The sequence below is a fragment of the Tachyglossus aculeatus genome, unplaced genomic scaffold, assembly GCF_015852505.1.
Source record: "Tachyglossus aculeatus isolate mTacAcu1 unplaced genomic scaffold, mTacAcu1.pri SUPER_34, whole genome shotgun sequence".
In the NCBI taxonomy this organism is placed as follows: Eukaryota; Metazoa; Chordata; class Mammalia; order Monotremata; family Tachyglossidae; genus Tachyglossus; species Tachyglossus aculeatus.
In genome coordinates this window covers 2,918,343-2,938,987 of record NW_024044839.1, presented here as the reverse complement: position 1 = coordinate 2,938,987, position 20,645 = coordinate 2,918,343, and the positions used below count along the sequence as shown (strand labels likewise).

At 57.4% G+C, this 20,645-nt stretch overlaps 1 protein-coding gene across 1 annotated transcript; it reads left to right on the top strand.

The window, feature by feature from the left end:
• The first annotated feature begins 2,928 nt into the window (after positions 1-2,928).
• NPTX1 (neuronal pentraxin 1) lies at positions 2,929-20,106 on the top strand. The gene is made up of 5 exons (XM_038741923.1): positions 2,929-3,453; positions 9,255-9,465; positions 14,455-14,699; positions 18,198-18,377; positions 19,580-20,106. Exons 1-5 carry the CDS (start codon positions 2,929-2,931, stop codon positions 19,799-19,801), a joined length of 1,383 nt encoding a protein of 460 aa, XP_038597851.1. The 3' UTR covers positions 19,802-20,106.
• Positions 20,107-20,645: the final 539 nt, after the last annotated feature.

Genomic DNA, 20,645 nt, shown 5'->3' with positions numbered 1-20,645 from the left:
AAGCGCTGGGGAGGTTACAAGGTGACCCGGTTGTCCCACGGAGGGGGGGCTCCTGGTCTTTATCCCCATTTTACAGATGAAGTCACTGAGGCCCAGAGAAGTGAAGCAACTTGCCCAAAGTCACACGGCTGACAGTCGGCGGAGCCGGAATTTGAATCCATGACCTCTGACTCCAAAGCTCGGGCTCTTTCCACCGAGCCACGCTGATGATGAGGATGAGGAGTAGGATGAGGAGAGTCATGGGCCGGGATCGTGTCTACCTTACTCTGTTTTCGAGTGCTCTCCCGAGCGCTTAGAACAGTGCTCTGCGCTCATTAAGCTCTTAATGAGAACCTCTGATGGATGGACCCAGCGCTTAGAACAGTGCTTTGCACATAGTAAGCGCTTAACAAATACCATTATTATTATTATTATTGACCCCAAAACCCCCCCGGGGTTAAGGGGCACCAGGCAGGGAGTCGCAGAGACGCCTTCTGGCCACGAGGGGGCAGGTTTTTTAAAAAACAAAAATTCCACTTTTTCCCGATCCAGGAAAGGGAGATGAGGAGTAGCCTGGGACTCCTCGGATGCTGAGAGGAAAACGAAAGGGAATATCGTCATCATCATTATCATCATCATCATCAATGGCACTTACTGCGCGCTTACCGTGTGCACAGCACTGGACTGAGCGCTTGGGAGCAAACAATATATAATAGACATCCCCTGCCCGCCACAAGCTTACAGTCTAGAGGGGGAGGCGGACGTTAATAGGAATAAAGGAATGACAGATCTGGATGTAGCTGCTGTGGGGTTGGGAGGGCGGACGAATAAAGGGAGCGAGTCAGGGCGACCCAGAAGGGAGGGGGAGATTGAGGAAAAGTGGGGCGCAGTCAGGGAAGGCCTCTTGGAGGAGGTGGGCCTTCGGTAAGGCTTTGAAAAGGGAGAGAGTCAGACTGTGAGCCCACTATTGGGCAGGGAACGGCTCTATATGTTGCCAACTTGTACTTCCCAAGCGCTTAGTACAGTGCTCTGCACACAGTAAGCGCTCAATAAATACGATTGAATGAATGAATGAATGAATTTGGGGAGGGAGGGCTTTCAGGGCCGGAGGCGGGACGTGGGTGAGAGGTCGAGGGCACCGTGGATGAGATGGCGGGACAGTGAGAAGGCTGGCACTAGAAGGGCTGACAAAGCGTGCGGGATGGGTTGTATTGAGCGCTTCCTGTGAGCGCCGCACTGTACTAAGCGCTTGAGAGAGCGCAATATATGAGTGGGTAGACACATTCCCCTCCCACAACGAGGTTACATCAATCGATCCATCAGTCGATGGTATTTATTGAGTGCTTACCATGTGCAGAGCAGAGCACTAAGCGCTTGGGAGGGGACAACAGAATTAGCAGAAATGTTCCCCGACCAAAATGAGCTTACACCGTCATCGTCAATGGTGGTATTTGTTGAGCGCTCCCTGTGTGCAGAGCACTGTATTAAGGGCTCGAGAGAGGACAACAGAATTAGCAGAAATGTTCCCTGACCAAAATGAGCTTACACCATCATCATCAATGGTGGTATTTATTGAGCGCTCCCTGTGTGCGGAGCACTGCACTAAGGGCTCGAGAGAGTCCAGCAGCATTCACCATGGCCTTCCCCGAATAAGCCCTCTTTTCCCCCCAGGTCTCCCTCTCCCCTTTTGCATCATCTCTGCCCTGGGATCTGTGCCCTTTGGGCATCTGCTGTTCACCCCACTTATGTCCGGATCTATAAATTATGGCCTATCCATTATTTAGAGTATAATGTCCGCCTCCCTCTCTAGACGGTCAGCTCGTCGAGGGCAGGGAACGCGCCTACCGACTCTGCCCAGTGGGATTCTCCCGGGCGCTCGGTCCAGTGTTCTGCACACAGTCGGCTCTCAGGACATACTATTGATGACGATGATGATGGTGATGATGCCACAGCATTGGTACATCCGTTCCCTGCCCGGTCGCCCTCTTTCCCCTGTGGTCCAGCGTCACCTTTCCCACCGCAGCCGGGAAAGGGCCCGCACCCCTTGATGCCCTGCTCCTTTGCCACCTGTTCTCCGAGGCGTGGGGGTGGGGGGGATGGGGTCCCCGGGGAGGAGGGGAGGGGGGTCCCCGGGGAAGGCCGAGGCCTGGAGAAGTGCAGGAGACGGAAAGGCAGTGGAGGGTGGGGGGCCCCCTCCTGCTGCCCCTGCCCGCCCCTGGCCCATGTGGGGAATGTTGGGGGGATTTTGGGGGGCGTTGGGGGGATGTTGGAGGACGTTGGGAGACGTTGGGGGCCATTGGGGGATGTTGGGGGCTGTTGGGGGAAAGTTGGGGGGCGCTGGGAGGATGTTGGGGGTGCCGAGGGGATGTTGGGAGGCGCTGGGGGGATGTTGGGGGATGTTGGAGGACGTTGGGGGATGTTGGGGGCCGTTGGGGGAATGCTGGGGGGCGCTGGGAGGATGTTGGGGGGCGCTGGGGGGATGCTGGGGGCCGTCGGGGGAATGTTGGGGGGCGCTGGGAGGATGTTGGGGGATGTTGGGGGGCACTGGGGGGATGCTGGGAGCCGTTGGGGGAACGTTGGGGGACGCTGGGAGAATGTTGGGGGATGTTGGGGGGCGCTGGCCGTCAGCCCCACGGTTCGTGTCGGGGGTCCCGGGCGGTGGGAGGGGGACCACTTTGAGCCGGCGGGAAGAGGGAGAGGAAACTGAGGCCGGGGGCGGGGCCGGGGGGAGCCCCATTCAAGCGGGATTCCGGGCCGTCAGGACGTGCCGGGCGGGGCGGGGAGGGGAGGGGAGGGACCCCCTCCTCCGGCCCCTCCCTCCCCCGGCCGCAGACCCCTCCCCCGGCCCCAGGCCCCTCCCCCGGCCCGGCCCTGCCCGTCCCGTCGGGCTATAAAGCGGGCAGGGCCCGGGAGCGGGCTGGGCAGTCGGGGGGCGCGGGCAGGGCGGGTATGGCCGGGTGGGCTCGGAGGGGTTCGGAGGGGCTCGGGGGGGTGCGGTGGTGCCTGCTGCTGCTGCTGCTACCGGGGCTGCTGCTGCTGCTGCTCGGGGGGGGCCGGGCCCAGGGCCCGGGGCCCACCCGCTTCGTCTGCACCTCGGTGCCCCTCGACACCGACGTCTGCGCCGGGGGGCCCGGGGGGTCCCCCTCCTCCTCCGGGGGGTCCTCGTCCTCCTCCTCCTCGGGGGGCGGCTGGTCGGCGGAGGGGCTCCGCGCGCTGGTGGCGCAGCTGCGGGGGACGGTGTCGGAGCAGCAGGAGACCATCTCGGGGCAGCGGGCCGCCATCCGCCGGCTCAGCGACCAGCTGGCCCGCTGCCAGGGCCAGGGCCAGGGCCAGGGCCAGGGCCGCCCCCCCGGGGCCCCGGACCCCAGCCGCCGACCCCCGGGGGACCCCCACAACCCCGACGCCGACGCCGACGCCCTGGCCCGGCTGGCACAGACCCTGCAGTCGCTCAAGACCAGGCTGGAGAGCCTCGAGGTACCTCCTGACCCCTGACCCCTGGGGGACCCCCCACCCCACCCCTGCCGCCAGGCCCCCCCGGGGGGTGGGCACCCCCTCTCCCCATATGCCTCACTGGAGAAACCTCGGGAGCCCGGGCTGGGCACTCACGGGTCGTGGGTTCCAATCCCGGCTCGGCCGCTTGGCTGCTGGGTGACCTTGGCCCCGTCGCTTCCCCTCTCTGGGCCTCAGTTCCCTCGGCTGGAAAAGGGGGGCGAAGACCGGGCGCCCCCCGGGGGATAACCTGATCGCCTTGGAACCCCCCCGGCGCTTAGGACAGCGCTTGGCACAGAGTAAGCGCAGTGCTCTGCACACAGTAAGCGCTCAATAAATACGATTGATTGATAAATGCTATTAAGTCACTTCCATTCTCTGGGCCTCAGTTCCCTCGGCTGGAAAAGGGGGGTGAAGACCGGGCGCCCCCCCGGGGAACAACCTGATCGCCTTGGAACCCCCCCGGCGCTTAGGACAGTGCTTGGCACAGAGTAAGCGCTTTATAAATGCTATTAAGTCACTTCCCTTCTCTGGGCCTCAGTCCCCTCATCTGGAAAACGGGGATGAAGACTGGGAGCCCCCCGGGGGACAACCTGATCGCCTTGTATCCTCCCCGGCGCACAGAACATAGTAAGGCTTGGCACGTAGTAAGCGCTTCACAAATGCCATCATTATTATTATTACTGTTATTATTCCGCCCTGTGTTTTCTCCCCCAGGCGCTCAGTACAGCGCGCTGCCCGGAGGAAGCGCTTAGTCCAGGCAATTGCTACTCTTCCGATGTCATTTTCGGGGCGGCTGGAGCGGCGAACCCGCTCAGACCCCTTGAGTGCGGGGATGGGGGTCCGCCCAAGCCCAGCGGACTCTCCCGGGCGCTCAGTACAGTGCCCCGCCCGGTGGAAGCGCTTAGCACGGGCAATCGTTGCGGGGCGGGAGCAGGGCACGGGGTGTGCCCCGTCCCGGGCGCTCAGCACACTGCCCAGCCGGGGGACGGTCAGTCAGCCAGCTCGTTGGTGCAGGGAGCCCGTCCTGCCCGCTCCACGGCATCCTATACTGTTCCCAACGCTCCGCACAGCGCTCTGCACAGCGCGGGCTTTCCGACCTCCCCGGGGGGCAAGAGATTGTGGCTACCACATTCTCCCAAGCGCTCTGCCCATCGTGGGCTTTCTGACCTCCCCGGGGGGCAAGAGATTGTGGCTACCGCCCTGTCCCAAGCGCTCTGCACATGGTGGGCTTTCTAAGCTCCCCGGGGGCAAGGGACTGTGGCTACTGCCCTGACCCAAGCGCTCTGTCCAGGGCTGTGCACCCCCGTAGGCTAGCTAAACTCCTCGGGGGAAAGAGATTGTGGCTACCCCATTCTCCCAAGCGCTCTGCCCATCGTGGGCTTTCTGACCTCCCCGGGGGGCAGGAGATTGTGGCTACTGCCCTGTCCCAAGCGCTCTGCACAGCGTGGGCTTTCTGACCTCCCCGGGGGGCAGGAGATTGTGGCTACTGCCCTGTCCCAAGCGCTCTGCACATGGTGGGCTTTCTGACCTCCCCGGGGGGCAAGAAATTGTGGCTACCGCCCTGACCCAACCGTTCTGCCCGCGGCTCCGCACAGCGTGGGCTTTCTAAGCTCCCCGGGGGCAAGGGACTGTGGCTACTGCCCTGACCCAAGCGCTCTGTCCAGGGCTCTGCACCCCCGTAGGCTAGCTAAGCTCTTCTGGAGAAAGAGATCGTGGCTACCACATTCTCCCAAGCGCTCTGCCCGGGGCTCTGCACAGCGTGGGCTTTCTGACCTCCCCGGGGGGCGAGATGATTGCGGCTACTGCCCTGACCCAAGCGCTGTGCACATGGTGGGCTTTCTGACCTCCCCGGGGGGGCAAGAAATTGTGGCTACTGCCCTGACCCAAGCGCTGTGCCCGGGGCTCTGCACATGGTGGGCTTTCTGACCTCCCCCGGGAGCAAGAAATTGTGGCTACTGCCCTGACCCAACCGTTCTGCCCGGGGCTCTGCACAGCGTGGGCTTTCTAAGCTCCTCGGGGGCAAGGGATTGTGGCTACGGCACTGTCCTAAGCGCTCTGTACCCCCGTAGTCTAGCTAAGCTCCTCGGGGGAAAGAGATTGTGGCTACCACATTCTCCCAAGCGCTCTGCCCGGGGCTCTGCACAGCGTGGGCTTTCTGACCTCCCCGGGGGCAAGGGATTGTGGCTACTACCCTGACCCAAGCGCTCTGTCCAGGGCTCTGCACTCCCGTAATCTAGCTAAACTGCTCGAGGAAAAGAGATTGTGGCTACCATATCCTCCCAAGCGCTCTGATCGGGGCTCTGCACATCGTGGGCTTTCTGACCTCCCCGGGGGCAAGACATTGTGGCTACTGCCCTGACCCAAGCGCTCTGCCCGGGGCTCTGCATATCGTTGGCTTTCTGATCTCCCCGGGGGGCAAGAGGTTGTGGCTACTGCCCTGTCCCAAGCGCTCTGCACATGGTGGGCTTTCTGACCTCCCCCGGGGGGCAAGAAATTGTGGCTACTGCCCTGACCCAACCGTTCTGCCCGGGGCTCTGCACAGCGTGGGCTTTCTAAGATCCCCGGGGGCAAGGGATTGTGGCTACGGCACTGTCCTAAGCGCTCTGTACCCCCGTAGGCTAGCTAAGCTCCTCGGGGGAAAGAGATTGTGGCTACCAGATTCTCCCAAGCGCTCTGCCCGGGGCTCTGCACATGGTGGGCTTTCTGACCTCCCGGGGGGGGGGGGGGGGGGGGGGGGCAAGAGATTGTGGCTACTGCCCTGTCCCAAGCGCTCTGCACATGGTGGGCTTTCTGACCTCCCTGGGGGCAAGGGATTGTGGCTACTGCCCTGTCCTAAGCGCTCTGTCCAGGGTTTTGCACCCCCGTAGGCTAGCTAAGCTCCTCGGGGGAAAGAGATTGTGGCTACCACATTCTCCCAGACGCTCTGCCCGGAGCTCTGCACAGCGTGGGCTTTCTGACCTCCCCGGGGGGGGGGGGGGGGCAAGAGATTGTGGCTACTGCCCTGTCCCAAGCGCTCTGCACATGGTGGGCTTTCTGACCTCCCCGGGGGGCAAGAGATTGTGGCTACTGCCCTGTCCCAAGCGCTCTGCACATGGTGGGCTTTCTGACCTCCCCGGGGGGCAAGAAATTGCGGCTGCTGCCCTGACCCAACCGTTCTGCCCGGGGCTCTGCACAGCGTGGGCTTTCTAAGCTCCCCGGGGGCAAGGAATTGTGGTTACTGCACTGTCCTAAGCGCTCTGTCCAGGGCTGTGCACCCCCGTAGGCTAGCTAAGCTCCTCGGGGGAAAGAGATTGTGGCTACCACATTCTCCCAAGCGCTCTGCCCATCGTGGGCTTTCTGACCTCCCCGGGGGGCAAGAGATTGTGGCTACTGCCCTGACCCAAGCGCTCTGCCCATCGTGGGCTTTCTAAGCTCCCCGGGGGAAAAGGATTGTGGCTACTGCTCTGTCCTAAGCGCTCTGTCCAGGGCTTTGCACCCCCGTAGGCTAGCTAAGCTCCTCGGGGGAAAGAGATGGTGGCTACCACATTCTCCCAAGCGCTCTGCCCGGGGCTCTGCACAGCGTTGGCTTTCTGACCTCCCCGGGGGGCAAGAAATTGTGGCTACTGCCCTGTCCCAAGCGCTCTGCACATGGTGGGCTTTCTGACCTCCCTGGGGGGCAAGAAATTGTGGTTAATGCCCTGACCCAACCGTTCTGCCCGGGGCTCTGCACAGCGTGGGCTTTCTAAGCTCCCCGGGGGCAAGGGATTGTGGCTACTGCCCTGTCCTAAGCGCTCTGTCCAGGGCTCTTCACCCCCGTAGGCTAGCTAAGCTCCTCGGGGGAAAGAGATGGTGGCTACCACATTCTCCCAAGCGCTCTGCCCGGGGCTCTGCACAGCGTTGGCTTTCTGACCTCCCCGGGGGGCAAGAAATTGTGGCTACTGCCCTGTCCCAAGCGCTCTGCACATGGTGGGCTTTCTGACCTCCCTGGGGGGCAAGAAATTGTGGTTAATGCCCTGACCCAACCGTTCTGCCCGGGGCTCTGCACAGCGTGGGCTTTCTAAGCTCCCCGGGGGCAACGGATTGTGGCTACTGCCCTGTCCTAAGCGCTCTGTCCAGGGCTCTTCACCCCCGTAGGCTAGCTAAGCTCCTCGGGGGAAAGAGATTGTGGCTACCACATTCTCCCAAGCGCTCTGCCCATCGTGGGCTTTCTGACCTCCCCGGGGGGCAAGAGATTGTGGCTACTGCCCAGACCCAAGCGCTCTGGCCGGGGTTCTGCCCCCAGTAGGCGCTCAATAAATACCCCGGATGGGTTGATTGCAGTGCAGACGGTAGCCTGTTTCCTGGATTGCTCGGACTATTCCGAGCGCTTAGGCCAGTGCTGAGCACACAGGGAGCGCTCCATAAATAGGACTGGTTGAGGGCTGAGGGGGATGGATGGCTCTGCGCACTGTAGATTGGCAGGTCCCCCAGGGCATTGGTCGGGCCTAACCACCGCTCTCCTGAGCGCTTAGTCCAGTGCTCTGCACTCCGTAGGCTGTCAGCTCCTGGGGGGAGGAAAAGGGAGGGGAAGACAGGGATCCTGTCTACTGCCCTCTCCCAAGCGCTCAGTACGGTGCTCTTCACCCAGTAAGCGCTCATGAAATATTTTGGCTGGGTTGGAGGTTCACTATCCACCCCCCCCCCCCCCCCCGGCAGCGCTCAGTACAGTGCCTGGCACATAGTCTGTGCTCAAGAAATACTGTGGCTTGGTTGTGTCCACCCGATTTGCTCGTATCCACCCCCACAGTGCTTAGTACAGTGCCCGGCACATAGTCTGTGCCCAAAAAATATTGTGGCTTGGTTGTGTCCACCCGATTTGCTCGTATCCACCCCCACAGCGCTTATTACAGTGCCTGGCACATAGTCTGAGCCCAAAAAATATTGTGGCTTGGTTGTGTCCACCTGATTTGCTCGTATCCACCCCCACAGAGCTTATTACAGTGCCTGGCACAGTCTGCACCCAAAAAATATTGTGGCTTGGTTGTGTCCACCCGATTTGCTCGTATCCACCCCCACAGCGCTTAGTACGGTGCCTGGCACACAGACTGTGCCCAAGAAATATCGTGGTTTGGTTGTGTCCAGCCCGATTTTGCTCGAATCCTCCCCTCCCCAGCGCTTAGCGCAGTGCCTGGCACTCTGTACTCAAGAAATATCGTGTCTTGGTTGTGTCCACCCGATTTGCCCCCACAGCGCTTAGTACAGTGCCTGGCACTTAGTCTTTGTTCAAGAACTATCGTGGCTTGGTTGTGTCCAACCCGATTTGCTCGTATCCACCCCCCCCGACAGTGCTTAGCGCAGTGCCTGGCACCTAATCTGCACTCAAGAACTATCGTGGTTTGGTTGTATCCACTCGATTTGCTCGCATCCCCCCCGGCGCTTAGCGCAGTGCCTGGCACCTAATCTGTGCTTGGGAACTATCGTGGCTTGGTTGTGTCCACTCAATGTCGTATTTATTGAGCGCTTACAGTGTGCAGAGCACTGTACTAAGCGCTTGGGAAGTACAAGTTGGCAACATATAGAGACGGTCCCTACCCAACAGTGGGCTCACAGTCTAGAACCGATTTGCTCGTATCCCCCCCCCCGCCGGCGCTCAGCACAGTGCCTGGCAACTAGTAAGCGCTTAACAGAGAGGAGGGAGGCGGTGGTGGTGGTGGTGGTTGTGGTGGTGGTGGTTTCCCTGCGGGTGGGGGGCGGAGGGGGTGGGCCCGGGCCCGGTGTTGGGGTTCGGGGGTCTGAGCCGTCCTCCTGCCGCCGGCCCCCCGCAGCAGTCGAGCCGCCTGAACTCGTCGGGGCAGACCGCCCGCCTGAAGGACGCCCTGCAGAGCAAGATCGAGGAGCTGGAGCGGCAGGTCCTGGCCCGGGTGGGCGGCCTGGAGGAGGAGGGCCGGCCGGGCCCCGGCAACCGCACGGACCAGCGCCTCAACATTGACAGTGCCCTCACCTCCCTGCACCAGCGCATCAGTGACCTGGAGAAAGGTCAGCGGGGGGCACGGGGGGCACCGGGGGCGCGGGTCCGGCCTACTCCGGGGACCTCCTCACCCTCCTGAGCAATCTACCCGAGGGGCTGCACGTTCGAGGGGGGACGGGAAGGGGGGGCCTGGGGTCAGACAGCCAGGACAGTGCTCTGCACGCAGTAAGCGCTCAATAAATATGATTGATTGACGGGACCCCCGAGACCCCCGGGAGAAACAGGCAGGGGGGCGAAGAGTGCGCAGAGACAGTGTGTGTCTGGCTCTGCGTGTGGCTCTGTGTGTGTGTGTGTGTGTGTGTGTGTGTGTGTGTGTGTGTGTGAGAGAGAAGGGGGGGTGTCTGTGTGTAGGGGTGGGTCTGTGTGCGTGGGTCCGCAGAGTGCCAGCTAAACAGTTGTTATGCAACCGAGGAAATAAATCCTTGCCAGCAGAGCTTGCGGGGACAGGGGAGGGGGCGCAGGGAAGGGAGGAGGGGAGGGGGCCTGGCCAGGCCGCATGGCCTTGCTCATGTCCTTTCAATCAATCAATCAATCAATCAATCATATTTATTGAGCGCTTACTGTGTGCAGAGCACTGTACTAAGCGCTTGGGAAGTCCAAGCTGGCAACATCTAGAGACGGTCCCTACCCACCAATTCATTCATTCGATCGTATTTATTGAGCGCTTACTGTGTGCAGAGCACTGGACTAAGCGCTTGGGAAGTCCAAGTTGGCAACATAGAGGGACGGTCCCTACCCGACAGCGGGCTCACAGTCTAGAAGTCACCAATAAAAGGTGACTGGGACGGGGGAAATCTCTGCCCTTTACCTTCAGGTGACTGACTGAAAATTCCCAGGGTGGGTTTCCCGTGATTTGCACAGAGGCTCCGTTCCCAAACTCGTTTTCACCACTAGGTGTTAGGGGTTGTTAATGATGTGCATCTAGCTTTATTTCTATTTATTTTGAAGACTCGCCACCCGTCCACATGTTTTGTTTTATTGTCTGTCTCCCCCTTCTAGACTGTGAGCCCGTTGTTGGGTAGGGACCGTCTCCATATGTTGCCGACCTGTACTCCCCAAGCGCTTAGTACAGTGCTGTGCAGACAGTAAGCGCTCAATAAATACGATTGAATGAATGAACAAACGAATGTCCTTCGTTGCACGGGGTGGGGGATGGAGAGGACGGAGGGGGAGAGGGGTGGGAAACACTACCGAGCACCGTATTGAGCGCCCAGGGTAGATCCGGGCCTTGGCCGGGTCAGACGGGGTGCCCGCCTCCCCGTTTTATGGAGGAGGAGAGTGCGGCTCAGGGCAGGGCCGAGACCCACCCGGGGCCCACCCGGCAGGCAGGGGGTGGAGCCGGGATTTGAACCCAGATCCCCGAGGGCCGGGCCATGCGGGGCGCAGGTAGTGTGGTCGCTGTGCCCCTCGGGCTCCGCACAGCTTCCTGTGCTTGCCCACTCAAACCCCTCCCCAACTGCCAGCCTCGTAATAGTCCTAATTATGGCTTTTGGGAAGTGCTCACTATATGCCGGGCACTGTAGTAAGCGCCGGGGTGGATACAAGCAAGCCGAGTTGGACACAGTCCCGGGCCCACGTGGGGCTCACGGTCTCAATCCCCGTTTTCCAGAAGAGGGAACCGAGGCCCAGAGAAGTGAAGCGACTTGCCCGAGGTCGCACGGCAGACGCCTGGCGGAGCCGGGATTAGAACCCATGATCTTCTGACTCCCGGGCCCGAGCTCTGGCTGTTATGCCATGATGATGATGATGATGTTGATGGCATTTGTTAAGCGCTTACTATGTGCCAAGCACTGTGCTAGCATTATGCCTAGTGTGGGCACCACGGTTGGCCCGCGGGGGGAGAACGGGCCTGGTGCTTCGGTGTTTCCTGGTGGGCACAAGGTGACTACATCCCCCTCCCACCCCCGCCACCCACGCAATAACAAGAAGACAATCTCGTGACGTACTTGCTAGGTGCCCAGCACTGCTCTGAACACCTGCCTGGTCCCGGGAGTCGGAAGGACCTGGGTTCTCATCCTGGCTCCGCCCCTCATAATAATAATAATAATAATAATAATAATGGCCTTTATTAAGCGCTTACTATGTGCAAAGCACTGTTCTAAAGCGCTGGGGAGGTTACCAGGTGATTGGGTTGCCCCACGGGGGGCTCACGGTTTTAATCCCCATTTTACAGATGAGGGAACTGAGGCCCAGAGAAATGAAGTAACTTGCCCAAAGTCACCCAGCTGACAATTGGCGGAGCCGGGATTTGAACCCCTGACCTCTGACTCCAAAGCCCGGGCTCTTTCCACTGAGCCACGCTGCTTCGCGTCCGCTGTGTGACCTCGGGCAAGTCACTTCACTTCTCTGGGCCTCTCCTCTGTCCACTGGGGAGATCAAGGGTGTGAGAGCCCCATGTGGGAAACGGACCCATCTCCAACCTGATTGTATCCCCCCCCCCAGCGTTTAGAACAGTGCTTTGCACATAGTAAGCACTATTATTATTGTTAATAATAATAATAATAATAATAATAATAATGATGGCATTTATTAAGCGCTTACTATGTGCAAAGCACTGTTCTAAAGCGCTGGGGAGATTACAAGGTGATCAGGTTGTCCCACGGGGGGCTCACAGTCTTAATCCCCATTTTCCAGATGAGGGAACTGAGGCCCAGAGAAGTGAAGTGACTTGCCCAAAGTCACACAGCTGACAATTGGCGGAGCCGGGATTTGAACCCCTGACCTCTGACTCCAAAGCCCGGGCTCTTTCCACTGAGCCACGCTGCTTCTATTATTATTATTAGCTCATACCTACCCCGGCGCTTAGTACAGTGCCTGGCACGTAGCAAGAAGCAGCATGGTGTAGGGGGTAGAGGCGGGCCTGGAAGTGGGAAAATCCTGAGTTCTAATCCCGGCTCCACTACGTGTCTGCTGTGCGACCCGGGGTAAGTCACTTCACTCCTCTGGGCCTCGGTTACCTCACCTGTAAAATGGGGATTGAGACCGTGAGCCCCACGTGGGGCAGAGATTTGTTTGTATCCACCCCAGCGCTTAGGATGGTGCCTGGCACATAGTAAGTGCTTAATGAATACCATCATTATTATGCCTAATAATAATCCAGCGCTTAGAACAGTGCTTTGCACATAGTAAGTGCTTAATAAATGCCAACATTATTATTATTATTAATAACCATGCTCATAATGGTACTTGTTCATTCATTCATTCATTCAATCATATTTATTGAGCGCTTACTGTGTGCACAGCATTGTACTAAGCGCTTGGGAAATACAAGTTGGCAACATCTAGAGACGGTCCCTACCCAACAGTGGGCTCACAGTCTAGAAGTGGGGAGACAGACAACACAAAACATATTAACAAAATAAAATAAATAGAATAAATATGTACAAATAAAATAGAGTAAAATAAATAGAGTAAAATAAATAGAATAGATATAACTTGTTGAGCACTTACTATGTTCCAAGCACCATTCATTCATTCAATCATATTTATTGAGCACTTACTGTGTGCAGAGCACTGTACTAAGCGCTTGGGAAGTCCAAGTTGGCAACATCTAGAGATGGTCCCTACCCAACGGTGGGCTCACAGTCTAGAAGTGGGGAGACAGACAACAAGACAAAACATATTAATAAAATAAATAGAATAAATATGTACAAATAAAATAGAGTAAAATACATAAATAGAGTAAAATAAGTAAACAGAGTAGATAGAACTTGTTGAGCACTTACTATGTGCCAAGCACTGTTCATTCATTCATTCATTCAATCAATCGTATTGAGCACTTACTGTGTGCAGAGCACTGTACTAAGCGCTTGGGAAGTCCAAGTTGGCAACATATAGAGACGGTCCCTACCCAACAGCGGGCTCACAGTCTAGAAGGGGGAGACGGACAACCAAAAAAAGCATATTAACAAAATAAAATAAACAGAATAAATATGTACAAATAAAATAGAGTAAAATACATAGCGTAAAATAGAGTAGATATAACTTGTTGAGCACTTACTACGTGCCAAGCACCGTTCATTCATTCATTCATTCATTTAAATGTATTTATTTAGGGCTTACTGTGTGCCCACTGTTGGGTAGGGACCGTCTCTGTAAGTTACCAACTTGTACTTCCCAAGTGCTTAGTACAGTGCTCTGCATACAGTAAGCACTCAATAACTACGATTGATGATGATGCAGAGCACTGGACTAAGATCTTGGGAAGTACAAGTTGGCAACATCTAGAGACAGTCCCTACCCAACGGTGGGCTCACAGTCTAGAAGTGGGGAGACGGACAACAAGACAAAACACATTAACAAAAATAAAATAAATAGAATAAATATGTACAAATAAAATAGAGTAAAATACATAGCGTAAAATAGAGTAGATATAACTTGTTGAGCACTTACTACGTGCCAAGCACCGTTCATTCATTCATTCATTCATTTAAATGTATTTATTGAGCGCTTCCTGTGTGCACAGCACTGGACTGAGCGCTTGGGAAGTCCAAGTTGGCAACATCTAGAGATGGTCCCTACCCAACGGTGGGCTCACAGTCTAGAAGGGGGAGACAGACAACCAAAAAAAGCACATTAACAAAATAAAATAAATAGAATAAATATGTACAAATAAAACAGTGTAAAATAGAGTGAAGTAAATGAATGGAGTAAAATAAATAAATAGATAGAGTAAAATAAATAAATAAATAGAGTAGATATAACTTGTCGAGCACTTACTGTGTGTGCCAAGCACCGTTCTAAGTACGGGGGTAGATAGGAGTTATAACATGGGGCTCACGCTCTTAATCCCCACTGTACAGATGAGAGCGCTTACCAAACTGCCCTCTCCCAAGCCTCAGTCCAGCGCTCTGCACCCAGCAGGCGCTCGATAAATCCGACCGACCGAACGAGCGGACGCGTGCCCCAGCAGGCGCTCAATAAATACGATCAACCGAACGCGCGGAGGCCGCGCCAGGGAAATAACGTGGCCGCGGGCGGCCCTCCCCTCCCCGCAGGTCAGAAGGACAACCGCCCGGGGGACAAGTTCCAGCTGACGTTCCCTCTGCGGACAAACTACATGTACGCCAAGGTGAAGAAGAGCCTGCCGGAGATGTACGCCTTCACCGTGTGCATGTGGCTCAAATCCAACGCCTCGCCGGGCGTCGGGACCCCCTTCTCCTACGCCGTGCCCGGGCAGGCCAACGAGCTCGTCCTCATCGAGTGGGGCAACAACCCGATGGAGATCCTCATCAACGACAAGGTACCGCCCCGTCTCCGCGCCCCCCACCCCAACCTCAAGGAGAGGGAGCCTGGAGTCCCTATCCGTTATTTATTTATTACTAAAAATAAAATAAATAATGGCATTTATTCAGCGCTTACTATGTACAAAGCACTGTTCGAAGCGCTGAGGAGGTTACAAGATGATCAGGTTGTCCCAAGGGGCTCACAGTCTTAATCCCCATTTTACAGATGAGGTAATGAGGACCAGAGAAGTGAAGTGACTTGCCCAAAGTCACCCAGCTGACAAGTGGCGGAGCCGGGATTTGAACCCCTGACCTCTGACTCCAAAGCCCGGGCTCTTTCCATTGAGCCTCGCTACTATTCGTCCCTCTCTCCCTCCTCCTCTAGACGGGTCGGCTCGTGGGCAGGGAATTTGTCTTTTGGACTCTCCCAGGCGCCTAGTCCAGTGCTGTTGCGCACAGGAAGCGCTCAACAAGAGCGTCAGCTCGTTGTGGGCAGGGAATGCGTCTGTTTATTCCAGGCGCTTAGTCATTCATTCCTTCAATCGTATTTATTGAGCGCTTACTATGTGCAGAGCACTGTACTAAGCGCTTGAGAAGTACAAGTCCAGCGCTGTGCCCATAGGAAGCGCTCAACCAGACTGTCAGCTCGGTGTGGCCGGGGACTTGTGCCCGTTTACTGTTTCATTCGGTCATTTAATGAGCGCTCACTGTGTGCAGAGTACTGTACCGGAGAAGCAGCGTGGCTCGGTGGAAAGAGCCCGGGCTTTGGAGTCAGAGGTCGTGGGTTCAAATCCCGGCACCGCCACTTGTCGGCTGGGCGACTTTGGGCAAGTCACTTCGCTTCTCTGGGCCTCGGTTCCCTCATCTGTAAGATGGGGATGAAGTCTGGGAGCCCCCCGTGGGACAACCTGATCACCTTGTTAACCTCCCCAGCGCTTAGAACAGTGCTTTGCACATAGTAAACGCTTAATACCATAATTATTATTATTATTATTTTAGTAAGTGCTTAATAAATGCTATCATTATTACTGTACTAAGCACTTAGGAGAGAACGATATTACAGCAAACAGACACATTCCCTGCCCACAACGAGCTCACAGTGTAGAGGGGGAGACAGACGTTAATATATAGATATAAATAAATAAATGACAGATGTATACATATGTGCCGTGGGGATGGGAGGGAGGATGAATGAAAGGAGCAAGTCAGGGTGATTCAGAAGGGAGTGGGAGAACAGGAGAGGAGGGATTATTTGGGGAAGGCTTCTTGGACTCGCTTCCTATTCTATTGGACTCTCCCAAGCGCTTAGTGCAGTGCTCTGTACACAGTAAGTGCTCAAGAAACAGGACTGAACGAATCAGCACTGACGCAGGGGTGGGATGGGGCAGTTGGGTGTCACGGAGGAGGGTCAGTCGATCGGTCGCTTCAGTAGTAGTACGGAGCGCTCACCTTGGGCAAAGCGCTGCACAATGGAGGTGCCACCCCTGCCCTCAAAGAGCTGACGGTCTGCCACGGGCAGAGCCCTCAACTGGGCCGCTGGGAGAGAGTTAGGGAGGATGTAGATGTGATCCCTGCCCTCAAGGAGCTTACGGACTAGCCTTCCATATGGGTCTCGAACCCAAGACTGGGCCTCGCTGGGGTCGCTGCCAGGCCAGCTGGGGTCATTCACCTGCTGGCCCCCCATGCCAGATTTCCATCTAGCTTTACTTCTCTTTATTGTGATGACTTGACACCTGTCCACAGGTTTTGTTTTGTTGTCCGTCTCCCCCTTCTAGACTGTGAGCCCGCTGTTGGGTAGGGACTTTCTCTATATGTCGCCAACTTGTACTTCCCAAGCGCTTAGTACAGTGCTCTGCACACAGTAAGCGCTCAATAAATACGATTGAATGAACTAAGCCCCGTCCTTCCCCCCCATCTTCCCCCTCCCCATCCCCCCAGCACCTGTATATATGTTTGTACAGATTTATTACTCTATTTTACTTGGACATATTTATTTTGTTAATATGTTTTGTTTTGTTGCCTGTCTCCCCCTTCTAGACTGTGAGCCCGCTGTTGGGTAGGGACCGTCTCTATGTTGCCAACTTGTATTCCCAAGCGCTTAGTCCAGTGCTCCGCACACAGTAAGTGCTCAATAAATACGATTGAATGAATGAATGAATGAACCAAACCCAGGGCTTGTGGAGTTGACTCGGAACCCTCCTCCCTTCCCAATCGCAGAGGCGGTGGCGGGTCGCCAAGCGGTCAGAGCCCGAGGGTTAGGAGGCATATGGCTGGATCCCGGCTTCCTCCCGGACGGGTGGCCCTAAGCAAACCTCTTGCCCTCTCAGTGAGCCTCAGTTTCCCCATCTACCATGGTGGGGGGAAACTAATCCCTTCTTCCCAAAAACGCAGGGAGGACGCGCACGCACACGGTAGTTTGGGGCTGTGGAAGGAAACGGGCCGCACCCCAGGATCATCAGGGGCTCGATTTCACGGGCCCCCCACCCCCCAACCCCAAAGCCTGGACGGAGGGTGCCCAGTCTGGGTCGCCGCACGATCTGCAGGGGGTATCGGCCGGGGATCAACCAGCCAATCGGCACTATTTATTCGGCTCTTCCTGTGTGCAGAGACCGGACTGAGCGCTCGGGAGTGTACGAAACAAGAGAGTTGATAGGCCCGACCCCTGCCCACAATAAGCTGTGGGCATTATCTAATCGATCTAATTGATTAATCTAATCGATTAGGCTAGAGATCTAACCGAGCACTAATCGATCGGTGGGATGTATTGAACGCCTACTGTGTGCTGAGCACTGTACGAAGCGCTTGGGAGAAGAGAATACAACAGGAGTCTAGAGGAATGACAGTGTCTGATTGGGGGGAGACGGATAATATAAATGATCCATCGGTTTTATGGAGCGTACTGAGGGTGGAGCACTGTACTAAGCGCTTGGGAGAGTCCAATAGAACAATATAACAGACACATCCTCTGTCCACAAGGAGCTTACACACACACTCTCTCTCTCTCTCTCTCTCTCTCTCAACTGGGGGCAGCCCCTCAGACAGCAGCTGCTGTGCGCAGAGCACTGTTCCAAGCCCTCAGGTTTGGGCAGTCAAATCATCATTCATTCATTCAATCGTATTTATTGAGCGCTTACTGTGTGCAGAGCACTGTACTGAGCGCTTGGGAAGTCCAAATTGGCAACATATTGAGACGGTCCCTACCCAACAGTGGGCTCACGGTCTAGAAAGGGGAGACAGAGAACAAAACATATTAACAAAATAAAATAAATAGAATAAATATGCACAAATAAACCCCAGCTTCACAGCGCAGGCAGTCATGGTTACCAGCTAGCCGGCCGGTAGGACCCTCCACAGATGATTCCGGTCATTCCTCCAGACTGGGGGCTCGTTGTGGACAGGGGGGCGGGCCCGCCTGCTCACTCTGCTGGCATGGGACTCTCCCGACCGCTCGGTCCACGTGGGGAGCGCTCAATAAATGCCATCGATCGGTTGATTCTGGGCGGCTCCTTCCCCAGGTGGCCAAGCTGCCCTTTGTGATCAACGACGGCAAGTGGCATCACATCTGCATCACCTGGACCACTCGGGACGGCGTGTGGGAGGCCTATCAGGACGGCACCCAGGGCGGTAACGGGGAGAACCTGGCCCCCTATCACCCCATCAAGCCCCAGGGCGTGCTGGTGCTGGGCCAGGAGCAGGTACGGGGGCCGGAGGGTGGGTGGGGGGTGACAGAGGGTCCCAACCCCACCGGGTTGTCTGATGCCAGGCTCCAGCTGGGGGCTTGGGACAGAAGGGAGAGGGTGTGAGACACAGACACACGTACACACACAGAGGCCAAGGCCGAGACCGCCAGCGGGGCAGAGCCACCGACAAGGCTGACCAGCCTCAAGGCAGGGAGAGAGGCGGCCGCGGGGGTCCCGGAGACCCCGAGGGGGTCTGAGATAATAATAATAATGGCATTTATTAAGCGCTTACTATGTGCAAAGCACTGTTCTAAGCGCTGGGGAGGTTACAACGTGATGAGGTTGTCCCACGGGGGGGATCACAGTCTTAATCCCCATTTTCCAGATGAGGTCACTGAGGCCCAGAGAAGTGCAGTGACTTGCCCAAAGTCACACAGCTGGGTTTGAACCCGTGACCTCTGACTCCAAAGCCCGGGCTCTTTCCAGTGAGCCACACTGCTTATCTGAGATCTGCCCCCGCCCCCTTGGGCAGACCCTGGTTGGGAAGGGGGGGAACCAGGTAGAGGTAGGGGAGAGACCGTTGGCGGGGTCACGCGTGTATACACACACATACACGCACACAATCAGTCAAGCGGTGGTGTCCATTGAGAGCTTATTGGGTGCAGAGCACTGGACTAAGCGCTTGGGAGAGAATGACACACAGGCCGAGAAACGCGTGGACCCGGGCGGATCAAACGCACGCCCACGCACCCGCACGCGGCTCCCTTCCTGGCTTAATTGCTTCCCCCAACCGGCACGGCCTAGTGGATCGAGCGTGGGGGGCCTTGGAGTCCATTCTCGGGGCCTCGGTTCCCTCATCTGTAAAATGGGGATGGAGACGGTGAGCCCCACGTGGGACGGGGACTGGGTCCAATCCGATCTGCCGGAATCCACCCCATCGCGTAGTACGGTGCCCGGCGTATAGCGAGCGCTGAACAAGCACCACAATTATTATCATAAGCGCTCGGGCGAGTCCGATCCAACGGGATGAGCGGGCTCGTTCCCTGCCCCCCACCGTGCGGAGCACTGTGCTAGGCGCCCGGGCGAGCCCGATCCACCGGGAGGAGCGGGCTCGTTCCCTGCCCGCGAGGACCCGGTGAGCTCGGAGGGGCGCGCCCCGGGCGGTCGGGGCCATGCCAGCGGAGATGACGACCCTGCGCTCCGGCTCTCTCCGGCAGGACACGCTGGGCGGGGGATTCGACGCCACGCAGGCCTTCGTGGGCGAGCTGGCCCACTTCAACGTGTGGGACCGGAAGCTGACCCCGGGGGAGATCTACAACCTGGCCACGTGCAGCACCAAGGCCCTGGCCGGCAACGTCATCGCCTGGGCCGAGACCAACATCGACATCTACGGGGGTGCCACCAAATGGACGTTCGAGGCCTGCCGCCAGATCAACTAACTGGTCCTCCTCGCCGCGCCCCGCTCGGAGCCCCCCGGCCCTGACCCGTCGCTCTCTTCTCCCTCTCGCCCTTCCCCAGGAATGAATCGGGGGCACCGATCTTCTCCCTGTTTGTGACCCCTCCCCGCCCCCACCGCCGCCGATCGCGCTCGTCTCGTCCGTCCCCAAAGGGAACCGCGCATCTCTCCGGGAGCCTCGGACTTAATCTCTCAGGCAAACCCCGGGCTACGGCCAAGGCGGGCCTCCACCTGACTTTTGACCCGTGCGAAAGTAGGTGGGGAGACCTGGCTGGGGGGCGGCGGGGGGGGGGGAGGGTTGGAGCCGGGGAGGGGTCTTTTGGGGTGAGACTTGGTTTCTTTTCGTTTTGTTGCTTTGGCGGGGGGCGGGGGAGGGAGCCAGGGGGGAGGGCGGGGGGGGCAATCTCACGACCGGTCCAATTTTCTGTATTTGCCAACTTGGTTTGAAGCCTGAGTGCCTTTGGGCTGGTGCGACGTCTGGAGCAACACACAGTTTGTCTTCATTTGCGACCTTTTTAAGAAAGACAGAGCTCTATATTGATATACTAAATGTCTTTTATGCAGTTCGTTACGGGCCGGGGCGCCTCGCCACGGAGAATTGGGGTTTTTGTACGAAAAGCGAATTCTCTTGGGAGTGGTGAAGTGCCTGCCGTCCCTGGCTCCCCCGGTGAAGGGGGACGGGAGAGGGGCGGACCTCGCCGGCCCACCCCGTCCTGGGCCGGCCGCCCCCGCCCTCCTGGGCCGGCCCCTGCTCTCAGCCATTTTCTTCCCTCAGGCCGAGGGGCTGGGGAGCCCCCCCCAACCCCACAGCGGTCCACGGGCCTGAG